Source organism: Lutzomyia longipalpis, chromosome 4 (assembly GCF_024334085.1).
Source record: "Lutzomyia longipalpis isolate SR_M1_2022 chromosome 4, ASM2433408v1".
In the NCBI taxonomy this organism is placed as follows: Eukaryota; Metazoa; Arthropoda; class Insecta; order Diptera; family Psychodidae; genus Lutzomyia; species Lutzomyia longipalpis.
Window position 1 is genome coordinate 21,279,642 of NC_074710.1, and position 20,650 is coordinate 21,300,291.

At 30.8% G+C, this 20,650-nt stretch overlaps 1 protein-coding gene across 1 annotated transcript in view; it reads left to right on the forward strand.

Annotated features, from left to right (window-relative positions):
* The window catches only part of LOC129794848 (uncharacterized), a 58,158-nt gene extending 40,037 nt beyond the window's left edge, over window positions 1-18,121 (forward strand). The window contains exon 3 of the mRNA XM_055835746.1: window positions 4,548-18,121. Within this exon, the coding sequence (XP_055691721.1) occupies window positions 4,548-4,607 (60 nt within the window). The 3' untranslated portion in view covers window positions 4,608-18,121. The remainder of the gene's footprint in view (window positions 1-4,547) is intronic.
* The last annotated feature ends 2,529 nt before the right edge of the window (window positions 18,122-20,650 follow it).

Sequence of the window (20,650 nt, forward strand, 5' to 3'; positions counted from 1 at the left end):
ATCATTAAATGCTCGGAAAAAAATTGTTCTGATTTTTTAAAAAAGTTTATTCTTTAGGGGAGGGCGGGGCTAATTAAGTCACTTAAGGGTTTGGAAAAAGCCTAAAATATCATATTTCCTGGCTAGATAGAAGAAAATGATCTGAGAAAGAGTTGTAGGGCAGTAAATTTCCTAAAGAAATGAGCTATACATTTTGCTTTATCTATTTGGGAAATATGATATTTTGAGCTTTTTCTAAACCCTTAAGTGACTTTTTTAACCCCGGTCTCCCCTACTTAATTTCGTTTTTTCAGTGTGTAAAGCATATGCTCATTCCTCAATTGATAATACTTGGTATGCCACGATTGTGGTATACCAACTAATAAGTACTTTTTCATTTTAAATTTATGAAATTGAATACAGAGCTTCTAAAAAAAAAACAAAACAATAACATTTTTTGCTAATGAAAATAAACAAGAGTATTATCAATGGAGCACTGATGCATTTGCTCCCTTTGCTTCGTGCATGAAAAGTAAAAATGAACTAAAATGAAATTGGTAATAATCTCGTATTGGCTGTGCTAACCTAATTGTAGGTCTTCTTGCTTATGAAGCTTATGCTTCATGGAATAATTTTTGATTTATTTTTTACATAATTTTAAAAAATATGAAATTATTTAAAAGTTTTTTTTTTACACTAAAGTCAGAGAAACATCAGAGCATTGGCACATTTGCTTCATGACTGAAGAATAAAAATTAATTCCGCTTAATGCGCAGATTTAAAATATACTCCTTGGATATAAATCTACCAATCATCTAATTGAACCTACATATATCGTATCCCCTCTTTGCTAATCTAATAAAGCTTATGCTTCATGTAATTTTATTTTACATTTAACAGTAATTTAAAAAACGTAATAGAGAGAAATTTATTTGACATTAAATAACAGCCAGAATAGCATCAATGAAGCATTGAAACATTTGCTTCAATCACTCAAAGTTACAATTGATTTTCATTAAAGGCGTGGGGCTTATAATTTTTTTTTAAAACAAATTTTATATGAATTTTTAAAGAAGACTTAGTGGGAAATTGAAAATCGTATTGGAACTTTCTTGATTCTACGCATTGGTAACTTTTATTCTATTATTTGAAAAATTTTCTAGTAGTGTTCTGAAATTAAATAAAATGAATAGACTCCTTTTACAATTAATATATGTAATTTGATTTCTGAAAATTCATTTTCAATTTTTGATTTAATTTTCTCTTTAAATGAAAATTCGTTTTTTATTATAAAATTGCTCTAAAATCATATTGAAAATATTAAAATTTGCATCAAAATGACAAAATTCTTCTTGTTTAAAAATAAAATGTAATTCTGCTACAAAATAATAAATTATCTCGACTACAAATTCATATTGTTTGTCAATGACACATTTCCCTCTTTCCTTTTAAATTAATTTCCTTTATCAATAAGTCAGATAGAAAATGGAAAAATTATCTAAATGGAAGCATTAAAGCTCTCGCAATATTACAGGTAATTTCCGTGTAGGTTTTCCTCTCTGTGACAGATAAATCGTTTCAGGTGCACACAGCACACCTCTTTTGTTAGCAAACAAACGGATGCAAGTTCTGTCTCTTATTTAATGCATGAAGATTGAGCGACACAATTTCATTTGAAATTGACTTCTTGTGTGCCTTTGACATTTTGTCGTACACCGGAGTCATTTCAGGAAGGTAAATTAATGTTTATTACAACCACTAATTGTACAACAACACACCATCGAAGATGGTATTTATACGTGTAAACATCCACCCTGTCGGCTTTGACCTGTGGCAAAAGAAGAAAGTTTGTTGACGGGCGTGAATTTTGCGGGAAGTGGTTTAGAAAGTTTCTCTGCTCAATCCTCACAGCATCATGGTAGGAAAATTACATTATGAGAGACACTGAAGATGAAATAAAATTCTCCCACAAACTTTCCTTAAACTCATTTTCATTTTATTTCTCATTTAATATTTTACTTCTTCAACACTTCTAGAACGTATTGCATCATCATGTTTGCAATCAAAGGCATTGCAGTTTTAACTATTAAAGGATAGAAACGGAAATAAATTGAGCTTTTTAGTATTTGTTTTTTAAAGCTTTAGTTTAATACTCATTAAAGAGACGTGCGCTGATCTTAAAAACTATAAGAAACTTAAATAATTCTGAAATTATAGGAAATAAAAAGATATTTATACTGTAGCGCCCGACTCACTATCCAGCGAATATTAACCTGCTCATAGAGTGAGTACCCTTAGATTGGCAGTAACTGTAATGGCTGCCCACCCTTGGCAACGGCTTCTGCCTCTAGGTTACAAACCCTCAACTAGGCAAGAGAATATGAGAATCCACAAGAGAATGTAGGAGAGCACTGAGAGAGTAATTAGATGAGAGAGTCAGACGGAGCTCAGCCTTGTGCGGGTATGGCTGCAAGCTTAAAGTGCTCTATAGTTTAGTTTGAGGACTACGAGGGTTGAGGTTACTAGAGGAGTTGACCAAAGCCCTGTGGCGCCCCCTATTCAGGGCGCCACAATACGTTATTATACCTTGAAAGCTAAATGGTAAGAGATGGAAGTTTTTTTTTATTAAAGAGGCTTGCTTTTAAGTCTTAGTCTGATTATCTTAGAACAGATATTTGCAAGAGAAGGTTCAAATACTCCAAACAAGGACCTTCCTATGAGCAATTTTTTTTTAAAATTAAATTTGTCCCCAATTAAAAATCATATTTAAAACTTTTTAGGAATACTGGATTTTAATTTAAAAGATTAAAGACATTATAATTACTTGGGGTTTATTTTACAGAATTAATAAAAGGACCCTTTTAACCCTTTCCTGACCCACTAATTGAGACTCAAAAATTTCTCTACAGCCCTCAAAAAATGTCTAAAGTTGACGCAAAAAATGTCTAAATGAGACGCAAAAAATGCCTAATTGAGACTCAAAAATGTTTGTTAAACAATAATATATGTCGTAAGGACCATTGACTAATGATTTTCTAATTTATAAATTCAATAATTCCCTAAGAATACATAAATCTTTATAAAACATTCAAATTCTAAGTTCACCTAAAATCCTTCAGTCACAAAAGGGTTAACTCCTACCTACATAATACACAGTAGTGCACTGAAATTACCCTTTTAGGAAAATTGCAGGCTGTAGTTTTTTTTTTGTAAATTAGTTCTTTCGCAAAGAGCAAACTTTTAATATGAATTTACATTTAATGCTTGTGTGGAATGACGTCCATGGGTGAGGAGATTGTAATTTAAAATTAACAATCTAGGCGTGTATACGTGCGATATTCTGTACCACCCCTAAATGAGAGTGTGAAAGGGAGTTTTTAATTAGAAAATTAGTGATTGCATTTTTGCAGAACATTAATTTGCATCTTTTGATTTAATTCAACGTTAAACTCTCATGTGAATTCAAAATTTAGCATTTGCGCGGTGTGGGTAAAATTTGCATTTTTGCTGCTATTTATAAACACATAAATACGCCTTAAAATGTTCTGGAAATTGTTTAAAAAAAAAAAAAGATTAAAATTATTGTGAAGCATAAATGCGCAAATAGGTTGATTAACTTATAAAATTTAAACTTATAAAGTGTTTGAGTTGGAAGCATTTTAACCTGTTGGCATATACATGAAAATGAAGGTATTCCTTCGAGACATTCAAAACTCAATTTAAAATAAAAGTTTGCATATGAGGTATTTGAAATTCAATTGCAACAAGACACGAAAGATTCCCACGGAAAGAGCAAAAACAAACTTTCAAACTCTAATTGATTGATCATTCAGAGAGAATTCTAAATAAAACATCGCAAAAGTTGTTAAAATTCAATGGAATTTTTGAAGTCAATTAACCCTTTTAGGGTAAAGTGTAAGAGAAAAGTCAGATTTTTTTGAATGATCCGAATTTCCTTGATGAATAATCTGAATCTTAGCAAATAGTCTGAATCTTTTCGAAGAATAAACTGAATCTTAATGAATAATCAGAATCTTGACAAATAATGAGAAATTTCTTGGGGAATAGTTGAAATTTTGAAAATAATTTGAATCTTCTTGACGTATAATCTAAATCTTCACGAATAATCTGAATCTTAACGAATAATCAGAATCTTGACGAATAATCAGAAATTTCTTGAAGAATAGTTGAAATTTTGATAATAATCCGAATCTCCTTGACGTATAATCTAAATCTTAACGAACAATTTGAATCTTAACGAATAATCTGAATCTTAACGAATAAACTGAATCTTAACGAATAATCAGAATCTTGACAAATAATGAGAAATTTCTTGGGGAATAGTTGAAATTTTGAAAAAAAAATTGAATCTTATTGACGTATAATTTAAATCTTAACGAATAAACTGAATCTTAACGAATTATTTGAATATTAACAAATAACCCGAATCTCAACGAATAATCCGAAGATTAAACACCCCTTCATATGATAATGAAAGGGGAAAACTTCCGTAGGGATCTCATATTAGGCAACCTTACCCTATATAATAAATTTTCTTTTTTTTTCAGACGAAAGCTCACCTGGATGTGTTAGCGGACGCCCTGCTACGGTGGGCAAGAGGGCGCTAGGACGGAACTGAGACTTCTGATGTTAACGTAAATCCTAAAAATGAAAACCAACATTAAGGTTAAATACACTTTAAAAAAAAAGGTGAAGTAAATAAGATGAAAAAATGGGTGTATTTAGATCAGAAAAAAATCATACATATACAATTTCCAACCAAAAAAAAATGAAACCTAAATATCAATAAATCATTCACAATTTACACCACACCTTCTAACATACAGAATCCCTGTTTTTTTTGTTTTTTTTGTTTTAATTGCACACACATTTATACAAAAAAAATCATTTTAATGATTACCATCTCGTGTAGGAGATTGAGAAAAAAATTCAAAATTAAAAAAAAAAGATAAATTTCAAAAACATTCGAAAAAAAGAGCTAACACAACTCCCCTTGCTTGAAAATGTTTTTGTCCTCCACGATACACAATTTTCTATTTTTTTTTAAATTTTATTTTATATTTTTTAAATAATGTGAAAGAAAAACATTTACACGACACTCTAAAAAAATGAAAAAAAAAACTTAAACCGACACTAAAACTTCCTGACGAGATAGTGAAAATAGAATCACCTATCAATTACTTATTAATACGTTATGTATAACCAGTAATGAAAGAAAAACCTATTCTCATGGATATGGCAGCTATCTGTAGATAAGTATAAAGAAAATTTATTAAATTATTATTACTTTACTATTTATATATGAGAAAAACAAGAAAAAAAAGTATGAACTTATCTATAAATTAACAAATTTTTGCGATTTATTAAAAAACAAAAAAAATGTGAAAAGAACTTTTAAAATTAATTATATAATGATAAAAAAGGATGATGATAAAAAAAATTAACAGAAAAGAGATGGAAAATGATATTGAAAAAGAAATTCTTAACACATATTTCAATATTTCATTCATCTCTAAGCTATTTATTAATATATTTAGAAAAAAAAACAATATTTTAGTGAAAAGAAAATTTAATTTTCTTACTTTTAGCTCTTTTTTTATTAATTTATTTCTTTTCTTTTATAAAAAAAAACATCTTAACTTTTTCTATCCAATAAATAAATGATTATATATCCTCAAAATTGACTTCTCGATATTTGATCATGCAGACTTTAATTGGTTGTGGTATATTGAAAAGAAATCTTCTATACAAAGTAATTTTACAAAATGAAAGTCTTAAAAAAAATACACAGAAGCTGAAATTTAAAATAAAACTAGAAATACGCAAAAAGATTTCAAAAAAAAATCTCCATTTGAATTAAATTAAATCATCATTTCTATCATGAGACTATTTCTTCTCATACTTTCAAATGTGAGAAGGAGAAAAAAACGATCATTTACCTTTCACAATTGACATTGGCATTGGCGTAAATAATTAACAAATTTACAAATATTAAATTGTCTGCAAAACCTCAAACCGAGCATAACTTTTTTTGAGTTTTATCAATAAAACAAAATATTACGGAATTTTCATTAAAATATAAAGGGAAAATGCGTCAGAAGGAAAACGGTGTTGGCGTAAAATGCGAAAAATTCTAACCTAACTTATAATTTTGGTGTTAAAACTGAATTTGAGGTTATGGTACGTAACAAAAATACTTCGGCTTGGTTTCGTTTCTAACCTATTTTGGTAGAAATTTTGTAAACTTTCTCATGCTTCATTCTACTGCTTACGAGTTCTTTTACAACTTTTACACATAACCTCAAATTTTCAATTAAAATTTTTCATAAATTTTACCTAACCTAACTGTTTGAGGTTTGAAATTTCACATAATCCCTATGATGAGATTATTTAGACCTTTGTATTCTTTTTTCTTTCTTTAGTTTCTATCTGTGTTCTACAAAATTAATGAAAGTAAAATTGACTTTGTATCACATAACCTCAAAAATCGTTTATTGACTTTTTTAATTGGTTAATCAGTTAATTAATTATAAATTCAATGATTACGTAAGTAATTTATTAATTAACCAAATGATTAATTATTCAATAGTTTAAATTTCCATAAAAAATTCTCTTACGCTTACGCCGTCGTTTTACTTCTTACGCCCTTCACTTACAACGTCACGTGAATTCCCTAAATATTATTCTTTTCAAAACAGTTTAATTAAGAATAATAAATAGCAGAGAAACCTTATTTTGTTCCTTTGCAAAGTTTAATTTTTTTTTCAAATATATCCGGCAAGGGAAGAAACACAAAATTAAATTAAAAATATAAACATTGTCAATGACAATAAAAATGAGTAAAAAAAAAGTCACATTTTGAAGAAACTGAACATCAAATGTAAATAACTATTTTTATAGGAATTTTTAAGAATTTTTCCAAATTGTTTTAAACACTACACTTCATTGAAAAAACTGACAACATACATTTACTTTGTTTTACATAAATTTTTATTTAAATGAATTTTTACATATTTTGTTTTTCTTTTTGAATTATCCATTTCCCTTGGTGTGGGGGTGGGATTGTGAAGCAAATGAAAATTCATCAATAAAACATGGCATAAAGACATAAATTAAAAATGAAATTAAACAAGACAAAAAACCGTTAAAAGATCTAACTATGAAATCCATAAATTGTTATACTATAAATCGGCCTAATATATATATTTTCTTGTTACCTTAAAAAGAAAAGAAAATGGAAAAAATAACAAGGTACAAATGCTTGCGAACAATTTCTCATAGAATAGATAATATATTTTTTTGGCCTATTTTTCTAAAAAAAAATAATAACTTGTAATAAATTTTTATATACAAAATGAAAACAATATGGCTTATCTAAATAAGTGAAAAAAATAACAAAAAAAGAGTTCTAATAGGCCTTATGAATGGGAGAGGAAAAAAAGAGACGAAATGAATGAACAAAAAAAAACACTCTAAAAGTAATTGTGAAAAATGTTAATTAATTTTCATTTGCTTCAGAATTTCACTTTTGACACTTCTCCCCATCCATGACACTTGTTTGACATAAGCAAAGTTAAATGTGCTTTTATTTATTTATTTATTAATTAAAATAATGAATTATAAAACAGAAATAATACTGCAATGAGAGACAAATCAATTGTTATGACTTACGCTAGGGCAAAACATAAGACTCTGTTGATGTTTACCTTCCTTATTTTTCTTTATTTTAATTAAATAAAATGAAGGTTATGTCTTTGAAAATAACAATGAAAACATAGAATCGAGTTGATAAAAAAAAAACTTTAAGCAAACGAGAAAAGTTCCCCGGCCTTATTTTATGCAAAATGAACTTGCAACTGTCACCAAATGTGACAGAACTTTTCATCTGACAACGCGCAATGTGACAGATGTCACTGTCATCATCATGACATCTCTATGTCATAATCTCAATTTTTTCCAAAAAAACCAGCACCAAATTAAAATTTATAATAGTCTCACACTGACCAATATTTTTTTTATTATCACAAATTGTTCTTTTTGCACTTTTTTGCACCACTTTGCACCAATTTTGTGATATAAACTTTGCTATAAACTTTCAGTGTTTACAATGCATCAAATGCAGACGCGAGGAGCGTTTATTTGCTAACAAAAATATACGTTGAAACCGTTGAAACATACGAGGAGATGGTATTATTGTATCGTAAAATTCCCTCTAACCAAGTTCTCAAATCCATTTAAAGTACAACACTTTATTTGCAACTTGATGGAAAATTCATGGTTTTTTATACCCACAAGGTTTAGTTTTTTTTGCCTTGAGGAAGCTCTTATTTGTCGTTTTATTTTCCCGCTTAAATGCTCCACTCAATAAATATTTTATTTCAAAGGTGGGTGATTGAAAAGGGAAATTGAGCAAAGTAATATAAGAAAAAAAAAGTTGAGCTTTCGCGCATTTTTTTCTCAATAAACTGAAGGTAATTTTGAGGGAAAAAATAATAAATTTACGATAAAATAAAATTTGGTTTTAGTGTTATTAAGAGCAAAAAAAATGAGAAAAAATTGCCTTTTGAAAAATTTAAATGCATTCGATTAACAAGTTTAAGAACTTCTTAAGCAAAATTTCAAGAATTTTGATTTAGAATTCACATTTCTAGACGATTTTGAAGTCAAACTTCGAAAAAATAAGATTCTTAGATATATCTGGGTTAGTATGCTGCTAATTTCATGTTGATTAAGGAAAATTCCACAACTAAATGAACAGAGTTTAATTGAAGAATTTCCTTGGAAAAGCGAGCTAGAGGGCTCTAGAAAAGAGCTAGAGTTTAATTTTTGTCAAAATAATTTCAAATACAGAAAGGATTTATTTTTCAATTATTTAAATAGGAAGTTTTGTAAAAAAAAAAATTAGTAAAATTACACCAAAAACTAATTTTTGAGAAAGGAGGATAATCCCCAAGAAACGACAACCAAGACCACTGAAGAAGGTCCGCTATTAAAGGATATTAAAGAAGCCTTTTAGGTTGTACTACATATTAAGCGACATAAGAGTCCTTAAAATTGTCAGAATTTCTACAAAAATTTGATCAATTTCAAGAATTTCTTGGTCGCTGAATTATTTCCTAACTTCCCAATTCGAGCATTCTTACTGAATTTATTTTTAGTGAGTAAGAAATAGCCCCAGTTTCCCCTATATTTTATACAAATATGCTCATGAAGCGTATTTCGCTGACCCAAAAACCATATCGTGAAAAGAATCCTCTGTGCCATTGTTGATTGTTGCAGACAATGAACCACCCATCCATCCGGCCCATAATGTCCCTATTTTGGAGCTTAATGTGCCGCGGCTTGTTGCATAAATTTACACACAATTCTGGCCAAAAATATTTTCTCCAATTGATTTACAACGAGCCCCCGCCTTCATTTTTATGCATTATTATGTGTACGATTCGGGCAACATATTGGGGTGATTTTACTGCTCGAAGGATCCCCCAAACCACCCTTTTGGGCGTCCCTTAGAGCGCGGGGTTGTTGTGCACATGAAAAGGGTTCAACAGAATGATGGAGACACTTTGGATGAGGCAAAATTGGCAAATATAAATTTTATTGATGCTCAGATTTGAGTAAATCACACCACACGAATACATCCGCCGCAATGGACGTTAATCATCAATCCCACCCCCCCCCCCTCGTCTCCTGACCAGCCGTATATGACCGCTGTGAGTACCTCCAATAAATGGTGGGGAAGTTGCGGAGGCGGCAGATGAGATTTGTCGGATGATTCTCACGGCAATCCTTATCGTAAATGCAACCCCCACATTAGAGGCCCATCAATAAAGACTAGGACGGGATAATTGCGTTGAAAAGCCACGAGACAATTGATCAATAAACTGGTGGGAAATTCGATTGGGCTAAGCCTTATGCAGACATTGGGGTGATTGTGTAGCTGCAGAAGGCAAAGACCTCACACAGTGGTGGTCAAGAAGTGGGTCACAATCGGGTCATGGTCAAAATGTGACAGTGTGGTAGCTTCAAATTAAAGTTGAATTATTAAAATGAGACGAAATGTTTCATCAAGCTAAATTCCTCTTTCACATCAACTTTTCGCAACGGAAAATGCAAAATTCCACGAATTATTCGACATTTAATTGCGTGTCTTTTGTATTTTGTTTATAGATGGCTTTAAAGCCCGGAAATATATGTTGAAAATCTCTTTTAAGTTCGGTTAAAGTTTCCTTAAACCAGACTGTAATATTTTAAACCAAAATCTTTAATTTTTTAGGACGAGCTTTAGTTTTTTTTTTCAATCATGTTTTGAAGGTTAGTTCAGATTGAATTGGTTTTGAAATGATTCAATCGGACTTAAAAAGCATACTTAAGTTCAGTTTAAAGAAATTTTAAGAAAAGAAACTGAAGCTAAGCAAAAAAAACATAAATCTGGCTTAACCCTAAAGTTCGGTTTAAGAAAACATTAGCTTATGATTAATCAAAATTTAAGCCAAATTTAAGAAAATTAGATTTGGTCTAAAAGTTTGTTATGACTTAAGAAACTAAAGCCATAGCACAAAAACTTAATTCTAGATTAAAAACTGTAGAATGGTTTAAGAAAATTGAAGTCTGGTTAATGCAAACTTTAACTTACGGTTAAATAAAACTAAATTCTGACACAAAAAAATAAGTTTGGCTTAAAAAGTTAAGCTCGACTCTAAAACTAAAGCCTATTCGAAAATCTGGCTTAAAACTTGAAGCCTGGTTTAAGAAAACTTAACCCTTATTTTAAAAAAAAACTTAAATTCATTAAGTGTTCATTAAAAAGCTTCAGCCATAGCTCAAAAACTTAATTCTAGATTAAAAACTGAAGAATGGTTTAAGAAAATTTAATTCTGACAATCAAAAAAATAGGTTTGGCCTAAAAAAATAGGCATGAATCAAATAAACTAAAGCCTATTCAAAAAAACTTAAATCTGACTTAAAACCAGGTTCAAGAAAACTTAAGCTTTGTTTAAGAAACTTTAATTTGGCATTAAAATTTAGGCCTTCAATAAAAAAAACTTCAGCCATAGTTCAGAACATTTAATTTTAGTTTAAAAACCTGATGGAGCATTTATTAAGATATAAGCTTGGATTAAAAAAAAAACTAAGGCTTATCTTTGTAGCTAATTTTACTCATAGAGCTGATTTCGGCAAAGAATTAATAGTGTGGGATCTTGGTATAAATCTTATTTGAAGAACAAACATTTATAATTTTAAAAAAAATCATTTCTTACGCTTACAGAAACTTAGTTACTTTACGTATCCTCTTACGCTTTCATGTGAGTTTCCTGTCGAATTTCGAACAAACTTTCGCTTTAATAAAACTTTAACATCTATTTTAAATCATATCAAAATGTTAGTTTTCTTTATCTAAAAAAGACCAAAGAGCAGCAGACAATGCAAAATTGTTGAATAGCCTTCCATTTCATTGGAGATATGAAAGGTTGAATGAAAGGAGAATTTCCATGCTCGGAAGGCGAATGAAAATTGTCTTTAGAGATAAATGGTTCCGATCAGAAAGCATCTCGTCAGAGGCATTGAGGGTGGAAAGGTCAATTGCACTGACACAGGGGGCACCTTGTATTTGTACAACGAATGAATGAAGCAAAATGGGCCATAAGGGGTTGGTCATAGAGCAATATGGGTGTGGGTGTTGGGAGTATAAATGGTCAGGCATCACACAAGTTGATCAATTCAGTAGAGGATGTTGATAAGACGGGTTGAATGGAGGGCTGGGGGCGGGAAAGGAGGGAATAACAGAGTGAAAATTTCTCACTTTATTGACGGACATGAAGGGTTGGATTTTTACTGCGCCTTTCGCATGGGCAAAAGGAGTTCCAGCCCCTTCTCCTTCACTCTCTCCACCAACTCTGACACTTGCCGGTCGAGGACCTTTTGCAACCCCACAAGTTTGGGGGGAGGCAATGTGAATTTATATTTTGCGAAAATATGGAAAAAGGAAGGAAGAAAATTTCCCACTTTCCCCCGTCTTTTTCTCACAGGAAAATGTTGATAAATTTTCAATCAACTGGTAAATCTAAAAGTTTAATTGGAAAATAAATGAGAAATATATTTTGAAGGGGGTTACATACAAGTCAAAAGTTCACTGTATGTGGGTGGGGCGAATATATTGTTTAATTTAGAACAATGCTGATTAAAATTTGCATTGAGAAGAAATTAAATGACTTGGGGCAATATTTTATACGCGGGCAGTGTTTGTAATCAAACAAACGAATATAAATTGCGTTGAGTATACAATGGAGCTCTTCTTTTTACCGGAAAAACATTGAAAAAGAACATTTTGAATAAATTATAATGGAGACTCACGCAAAAATGTAAAACTGCGTAAAGACAGAGTAAAGCGTAAGCTGAGTAAAATAAGTAGAAGTAAACGTAAGATAGATTGCGTTTTAAGTATGTGCAATGTGCTATGTTTGATAGAAATCGAAAGACGTTGTTTTCTTGGTATTTTTTGTTTCAATTTTTTGAGAGTTCTTCTTTTACTTAAGTGTGAGGTTAGATTCCTTACGTTACAAATAATTAATCATTATTATTTTGTTTAACTTTATCTATAAAAAAATTGTCAAGAAGTATTCTTCTAAAAGAAACTTTTCTCCGAATTGAATGACAAAGGGACGTAAACCAAAATTCACTGCGTAATTGCGTTAAAGACCTAACCTCAAATTTCAAAAATCAATTCTCCAAAGAGAATCATGTAAGGACTCTCTCAGGAGATGAAAGACATTTCGGGAGCGTCGCTAGACTTTACAGGAAACAGAAAGTCAGCTTACGCTCCCGGAAAAAGTTCATTCTCATGAAAAGTCATTACATAACCTCAAATTTCATTTCTTATAAACTGAAAAATATATTTTTTTATCTTTATCTATTTTATGTTAAAAAAATATAAGAATATTCAATGCAGTAAACGAATAATAAATAAAAAAAAAACAATTAATAAGTGAATGAAACTTACGCTTACGCAATTCTTTACACATTCCATTACATTCTCAATTGGAATCCCCTGAATATCAATCATCTCTGCAAATGCCATAAAAACTGTGAGTCAAGGAGTACACCCCACATATCACATAAAAGCTTCAGAGAGTTGATTGAGTGGAAAAGCGCCGAAAGAAAAATGAAACAGTACACATGAGGATTTGGCATTAAACATTGAAAGAAAGAAGAAAAAAAAACATTAATAGAATTAAAAATGTATCCAATATCGAAATTCTCCGCGGTGTTGTATTTCATAATATTTTTTTTTAATACTTTTCCCTCCGCCGCAATAAAATGTCACAAATTGCGAGATATCAATTCCAATAATTTCTCCTCAATACCTTCTCCAAGATGGGCGGGAAGGACAAGGAGTATCCCATTGCTCTCGTCAAAATAGAAATTTATTATACTGAAGAGACGGCTACGAGGTATATTATGCCATCCACCATTCACTGATCATTGGCACGCATTTCACGTGACGCAGAAAAAAAGGTTAAAACACTTTGACCTCGGTGTGTTGGTGGTGTACTATCTATTCTCATTAATATCAATATTGAATACAGTGAGAATGGGAGGATATGTTTACAAAACTTCCTTTTTCAGACACATAAAACCTCATTATGAGATGCTCACGAGAAATTATTTCTCGTGCCTGATGCCAATTTAGCGGGAAAAACTCGGGGAATTACATTCAATGAATTTACTTCAATTGCGTCTCATGTCTGCGAATTAAAGGTGGACACTGTACGCACAGCAACAATGTGTACCGATACAGTGGTGGAAAGGAGTTTAGGGACATATAGTTATTAGTTTATGTGCACTAAACAATACTATTTGATTGAATTTGCTGAAGTATCAGTACTGAATATAACTTTATTTCCTCATTACTTCCTTTTCTCTATTTTATATTTTTTTACGTTCAACGTGTCAGAGGCCTGAGGAAGATCGTAAATATCCCCGAAATGTCTTAAGAAATATAAGCAGAAAAAAGAATATATTTCGTGCATAAATCTCACGCAATTTTTACTCACAAAAATTACATTAATAAATGAAGACCTCAATGGACGTCGAAAATAACGTCTTAACGAAAAAATAAGTAAAATAATAATAATAAGAATGTTCGAGAAACTTATAAAATAAAATAATATTTGAATTTGGCGCGCACTTAAAGTGGTGAATTAGAGTTGGGAAAATTAAGAATGTGGGGAAAAAGACAGATTAGACAGATTTAGATTTTGTGCCAGATATCTGCGTGAAAACTGTAGAAAACTGCTTAAAAGTCAATATTTATTATTCAAAATGGCTGCCATTTTGTAATACCGTTTTTTCGTTTTAACGCTTTTCATTTTTCAGAATATCATTTAGATATTTTTGACATTATTTTCTAAAAACAGTCCAGATTAAAAATTCATATTTGTTTTTCTTCATCGAATTTTTACTGATATAGTGTTGATTTCGACGAAATTTTTATCATTTTTTTTTGTTTCTGTGCTCTTCTGTATCGGAATATTTCCGATTCCGATCACTGATATCGTACTGATTTCGACGAATTGTCAAAAACGGTTTAGATTCAAATTTCATTTTTATTTTGAGAAAAATAAGAGAATTCATAAAATAAAATAATCAAAAACATCTTAAAGTAAAATTTGAAATGTTTTATTTTCATTGGAAGATCACTGATGTACAGCTGATTTCGACGAAAAATTATCAAAAATAGCCTAGATAAAAGTTTCTATTGATTTTCTTCATTAAAACATGGCTAACATAGAGCAGATTTTGATAGAAAATCCTTCAAAACAGTTCAGTAAAAATTTTCAATGTTTTTCCTTCGTTAAAATGTAACTGATATACTACTGATTTCGACGAAAAAAATATACACAGTAGCCTTGATTCTTGAATTTATCTTGATTTCTTTTTAATTTAAATATTCAGCAATATTTTGGACTGAAAATCTAATCAAATGGTTGTGATTTAGGATAATCTGAAAATTTCAGAAGACAAAAATTCACGAAAAATTTTACTCCGTGTGCCCCTGAAATTAGGCAAAGTGGCAAATTTACTATTTTTTTTTTAAATTTTTCAACAAAACTTTTGCATAATGATAGAAGACTTTTGACACCAACTGTACGCATTACATCCATTTGAGCTCTCATATGTCCACCCTGTGTGGAATTCCTCGAGGAATTCTCTTGAAGAATTTCCCTTCAATGGGGGGTTTTGGGTGGTCTTTTTGTGGGTGAAATACTTCTGTAGGTTGTTGTGGTAGCGTGTGAAAGACAAAGAAATCACTCGGCTGGGAATGTCCCAGAGGGAGCATTTAAATTTCTCTATGTAGCATTTATTCTCAATGTGAAATGTAGGTGTTAAAAAGGTGTAGAGGAGGAAGTGTTTGCATTTAAAAATATATATATTTTATCACCTTCTAGGGATAGGCGGATGCGCCAAAAGAGGGTGGAAAATTGAGTTTTTGATGAGAAAAAAATTAAATTTATATTAAGGGTAGTTTTTTTTTGTGATGGAGGGAATAGTCTCCATGCAAAAAACATATAAATAAAGAGAGAAAACTAAAATATTAGATGCACTTTTAAATATTTACTACAATACAAAAATTTATTAGTAAAATGGGAGATATTTTTGGCGGAGGCTGTGCTCATTTTTGTAAATTGATTTGAATTTTAATTGAATTTCTTTTAAATTGAATTTTATTGATATTTTGTGGGATTTTCTGATATGGTATCGAATGATATTTTAGACGATTTTCAGCATTTTCCCCGTCCCATTTTCATTTTTCCTCCCAATTCTCTGGGCTGCTGAATAATAAAATTGAACATGAATCACAAGAATGGAGACGTAAACATTGCAGGACTGAAGAAAAATTGTTCATAATTTTATTATTCTTGGAAAGATTGTCGTCAAAAATATCTGGAGCCAACGATACTATGTCACAAGAAGAGCATTTTATGGGTTATATTCTCTTTCCAATGTATTCTAATAATTTCCCTCCATTGATTTACCTAAAAGGACCTTCCCACGAGATGTGGAGTTCCTCCTTTTTTCTCCCCATTCAAAGGGCAATAAACTTTGAAAATTTTCTTTGATTTTTTTCCTTATAAAAAGAAAAGAAAATCTACAAAAATGAGCTCATGCTGAAAAATCTCCCCTATGAAAAAAAAAACGAGCACAAATTTTAGTCAAACACATAATTAAATGAATAAAAAAAAGCTATTTATTAATGTATTTTTGCACAAAGAAGATTATTCGCACGTAACAATTAAATAAAGAAAATTTACAGATAATAAAATTAAGGAGAAAAAGATTTTAGATATTAAAGAAACATAAAAATATCCTAATTGTCTGGCTCCTTCTGGGTACCACCACGTGCAGAAGAGAGCTTTCTATAAAGCTCCCATTGGGAAAGCTTCGTGGAATTCCAATGAAATGCTCAATCTACTGAAAAATTCACCACAAAATCCTCCCCCAGGTTGTCTCACAGTGAACCATAGCAAAATGCAGACATTGCGGGACGTGAGAGAAATTGATTTACCGTATTTTACCAACTATAAATCGCTTTTCTTTTGTTTTCAAATCATTTTTTACACAAATTGTATTTTTTTCTTTATTATAAAAAAAAGAAGTTTATCAGAATCAGAGAAGAATAAGAAATTGCCAAAAAAAATTTTTTCTGGGAAAATGCAAACAATGACGTCACAATTGTATTTCTTATGGGACTATCATACTTAAGCTCCAAGTGCTTGAGCATTTTAAACTTTATGTGAGTGCAAGAGAGACAAAAATGCTGTTATTCTCGTTCATTCACATGTGAAATCTTAAGCATTAAGTGCTTAGAGCTTAGGTATGATAACTTCCAAAATTTTAAACGCTTGAAGCATTCGTGCTAATGCTTCATTGATGATCTAGAATTGTTTTTATATTGAAAAATTGACGTTTCGGAATAGAAAAGTACCTTCTTCAGGCCATAAAATGAATGAATTTAAAACACGTTAATAAATAAATTCCTATTTCATTTTCTTTTGCTTTCTTTGGTATGCAATTTGTAAGCAATCAAAGCAAAAGAAGGCGAATCATGGTGTGATTAGTGCTTTCAAAATTCATTCATTTAATGCCCTGAAAAAGGGACTTATGTATGTAGTTCGAAATGTAACTTTTTAAATTTAAATCAATTAATCAAGTAAAAACTCGTCTTTTAAAATGCTCGATCATCAACGAAGCATTTGCATGAATGCTCGATGCATTCAAAAGGATAAAAAAAATACAATTGTGACGTCATTGTCTGCAATTTTTACCAATTTTTGAAAACTGTTTTCAGCTATTCTCAGTGAAAAAATAAATTTTTTCTTTGGAAATTTCTTTTTTTTTATAATGAAAACTTTTTTTGTAAAGGAAACGAATAAACTCCTTTATCAAATTTTTAAACTAAAAAATCTCCATTAAATATTAACGTCCTACGCTCTGTAAAATACATCAAATTGTCGAGATTTATCTTAAATTTTCCACATAAAATTGCATGAGAAAAATTATACCACCAAATGAAATTTTTTAATACAATATATCCCCACAAAAGGATACGGAATAAGACGCAAACTGGGAAGAAAGATTTCACTTGGTGTGGTGAGCATGTGGGTGGCATTCGGAGATCTCATTCAAGATGAATGCAAAATATCCCAAAAGCTTTTCTTCTTTTTTTTTCTTCTTCTCAGAAGAAGAAGAAGGAAAAAAAGCCACATTGCATTATTCAGAGTGGCAAAAAAGAGAGAGATTTTCTTTTGTGTACAAGATTGTATCACTCAGTCAGCAAAGTGCAGCAGAGATTCATTTTCAATGTAATCTCTGTGTGGTTTGTAGAGAACAATAAATCCCCATATTGGGATTTATATAAGGAATAGTTCCCTGGGAAAAGGTATATCGGAGAAGGGGAAAGTTTGTATTATTGACGAAGATTGGAAAAATCGCAATTTATTGATTGATTTCTCATTGCCGACAAGATACGGGAATTAAAGGAATCTTTAGGGTACACGTGGGTTTGTGGCAAATACTTTTTATCAAATCGATAAATAAAAAACAATCACAAATAAAAGGAGTGAAAATTTTTGGGGAAAAAAAGTTTAATTAACTCATTGAAGTCAAGGCCGATAATATTTACTTTTTTTTTTTTATTAAAAGGCGGATTTTCGGTCTCACACTCGGCTAATTAATTTTTTTTCCGGCCAACGTTTCGAACTATTTAAGTCCTTCCTCAGGGCAAGTAATAGACAAAATTAACCACGCCAAGAAATAACAAAAAATCACTACATCCACAACACAACTCGCCTTATCTTCTCTCATTGGTACAAGGAAGGACTTAAATAGTCCGAAACGTTGGCCGGAAAAAAAATTAATTAGGCGAGTGTGAGACCGAAAATCCGCCTTTTAATAAAAAATACATTTCGCCTACGGTCGTCCTTTACAAATTGATAATATTTACGGAATATTTGGAAAATTATCTGCATATTTGAAATATTTGGGATATTCTCTAAATTTTCAGAATATTCGGAATATTCAGAGTAGTCTGTGACATTATTACGAATATTCGAATTATTTTCTAAATAAAAAGAATATTTTGAAATATTTCTTGAATATTATAAATTTTTTGTAATGTTTTGTAAATATTGGGCCTTATTCAGCAATCAAGAAACCCTTGAAATTCGCTTGAAATCTTGAAATTTCAGTACAAAATTCAAAGATTTCAAGGGTTTCTTGGTCGCTGAATTAGGCCCATTTTTAGTATTCGTGATATACTCTGAATATTCTTTTAATCTGTTTTATTCTCTGAACATTAAAAACTTATAAAAAGTTACCTACTTAATTAGTACGAACATAAGAAGATCGTACAAATGCAATTTTTTCCATCGACGTTTTGCTTTTGGTGTTATCTTCCTCAGGACATTAAAATGCCAAAAAAAACTGTTACAAATATTTTTTTTATTATCAAAAAATAAATATTTTGATTAACTGAGGAAAATTCTATCATTACCGAGGGAAATGTCCTTGAGGGACTTTTTATTTTGACATTAAATACATAAAAAAGTCGAATAAATTCTGGTTAAAGAAGAGTTTTAAAACTTCCTGTACGAAATTTTAATAATTTTCAGTTAAAATTGGAATTTTTAAAATAATTTTAAATTTAGATAAATTCTGGCCAAATCCGGAAGCACGCCTGGATTAATGATTCTAAATTCTATATTACCTTTACTGAAAATTCTAATTTTTACCCATCAAGTTAAGAAGATTCTATTTGAATCTAAACATTGATGAAAAATTCTAAAATATATTGCATTTTGTAAGATTTTTCTCATTTTTTCCTTATTAAAAAGTACTTTTTAAAAGCTTATAAATGATAAATTGTCCATTAAATTGAAATTGTCCTTTACATTATTCAAATCCATTTTCTTCTTTATTTATTCCCTCATCATTAACTCTAATGAATAAAAAATTCTCAAAATTCCCGTGGATTATGTAGAACAAGGAAAATTTATTAAATTATTCTTGTTGCATTTTTTCTGAATGTACTTTTGAATGCAAAAAAAAAACTCCGTTTTCCCCTGTACATGGAGAGACGGATATTTTCTTTATGGAAGAGATCTCTAAAAAGCTCTTCCTCTCTATTTCTGTGTGCAAAATAAACAAATTCGTTGCCTGCAGGATATAAAATTCAATGAAACATCGCCACCCACAGTGGTGGCTGTAAATTCTCCTATTGAACATCCTCCCGAGCAAATTAAAGTGAATAATTAATTCCTCCGTGCTTTTGTTTACAGTTAACAACCAGAAAGGGCCATGGGAAGATTTTTAGGACACACAAAAAATGTTGAATAATTAAAGAGGAATTTTCTTGGCAATGAAAATCAAGAAAATAAACTTCGTGCACACACAGATCCTTGGAGCTTTCGCGCGCGCGTGACCCCAAAATTGCGTGGACCCCTCTTATCACGGTCAATGCAACATTGATGAGCCCGGAGGGGGTGGGGCGGGATGAATAATTAAGAGTATCTTTTTAGTATTTTTGCCATTTTTGCTAAAGACACTCGTTAAATTTGCATGATCTCCTTTCGTGGGAAGATAAATTGGGTGGAGTATTAAAAGAAACTCCGAATGGAAGTTAAATATTCTTTATTCTACCGACCCCTTAGGTCGTGTCTGGCATGCTATTTGGAAATGAACTTTTCTCCCTTAGCGTGAAAGTTTTCAACATACACGAGACACAAGACCACACGTCCTGCGTCCAAAAGAGGAGGGTCTTTCCCCAAGTAAAAAAAAACTTCTACTTCACTCCCCTCGGAACTTATGAGAATTGCAAATTTTTCGTATCAATTTTCCTTTTTTTATCTTCTTCATTTTCCCCTCAACACGATGAAAAATATTCATTGAAAGACATCTTCTGGTGTCTATATGGAATTTTCCTCTCTCAATACTTGACATTTTAATTCATCCCTCTGGGGCAAGAAACCATGAAAATTCCTCATGCAAAGTTTAGGGGATTTATTGAAGGTACAAAGAGACATTTTTGGGCACGGAAACACAAGGGAATGTTTGTCTGATTTTCTTTAAATAAAATAAATTTGAATTCTCT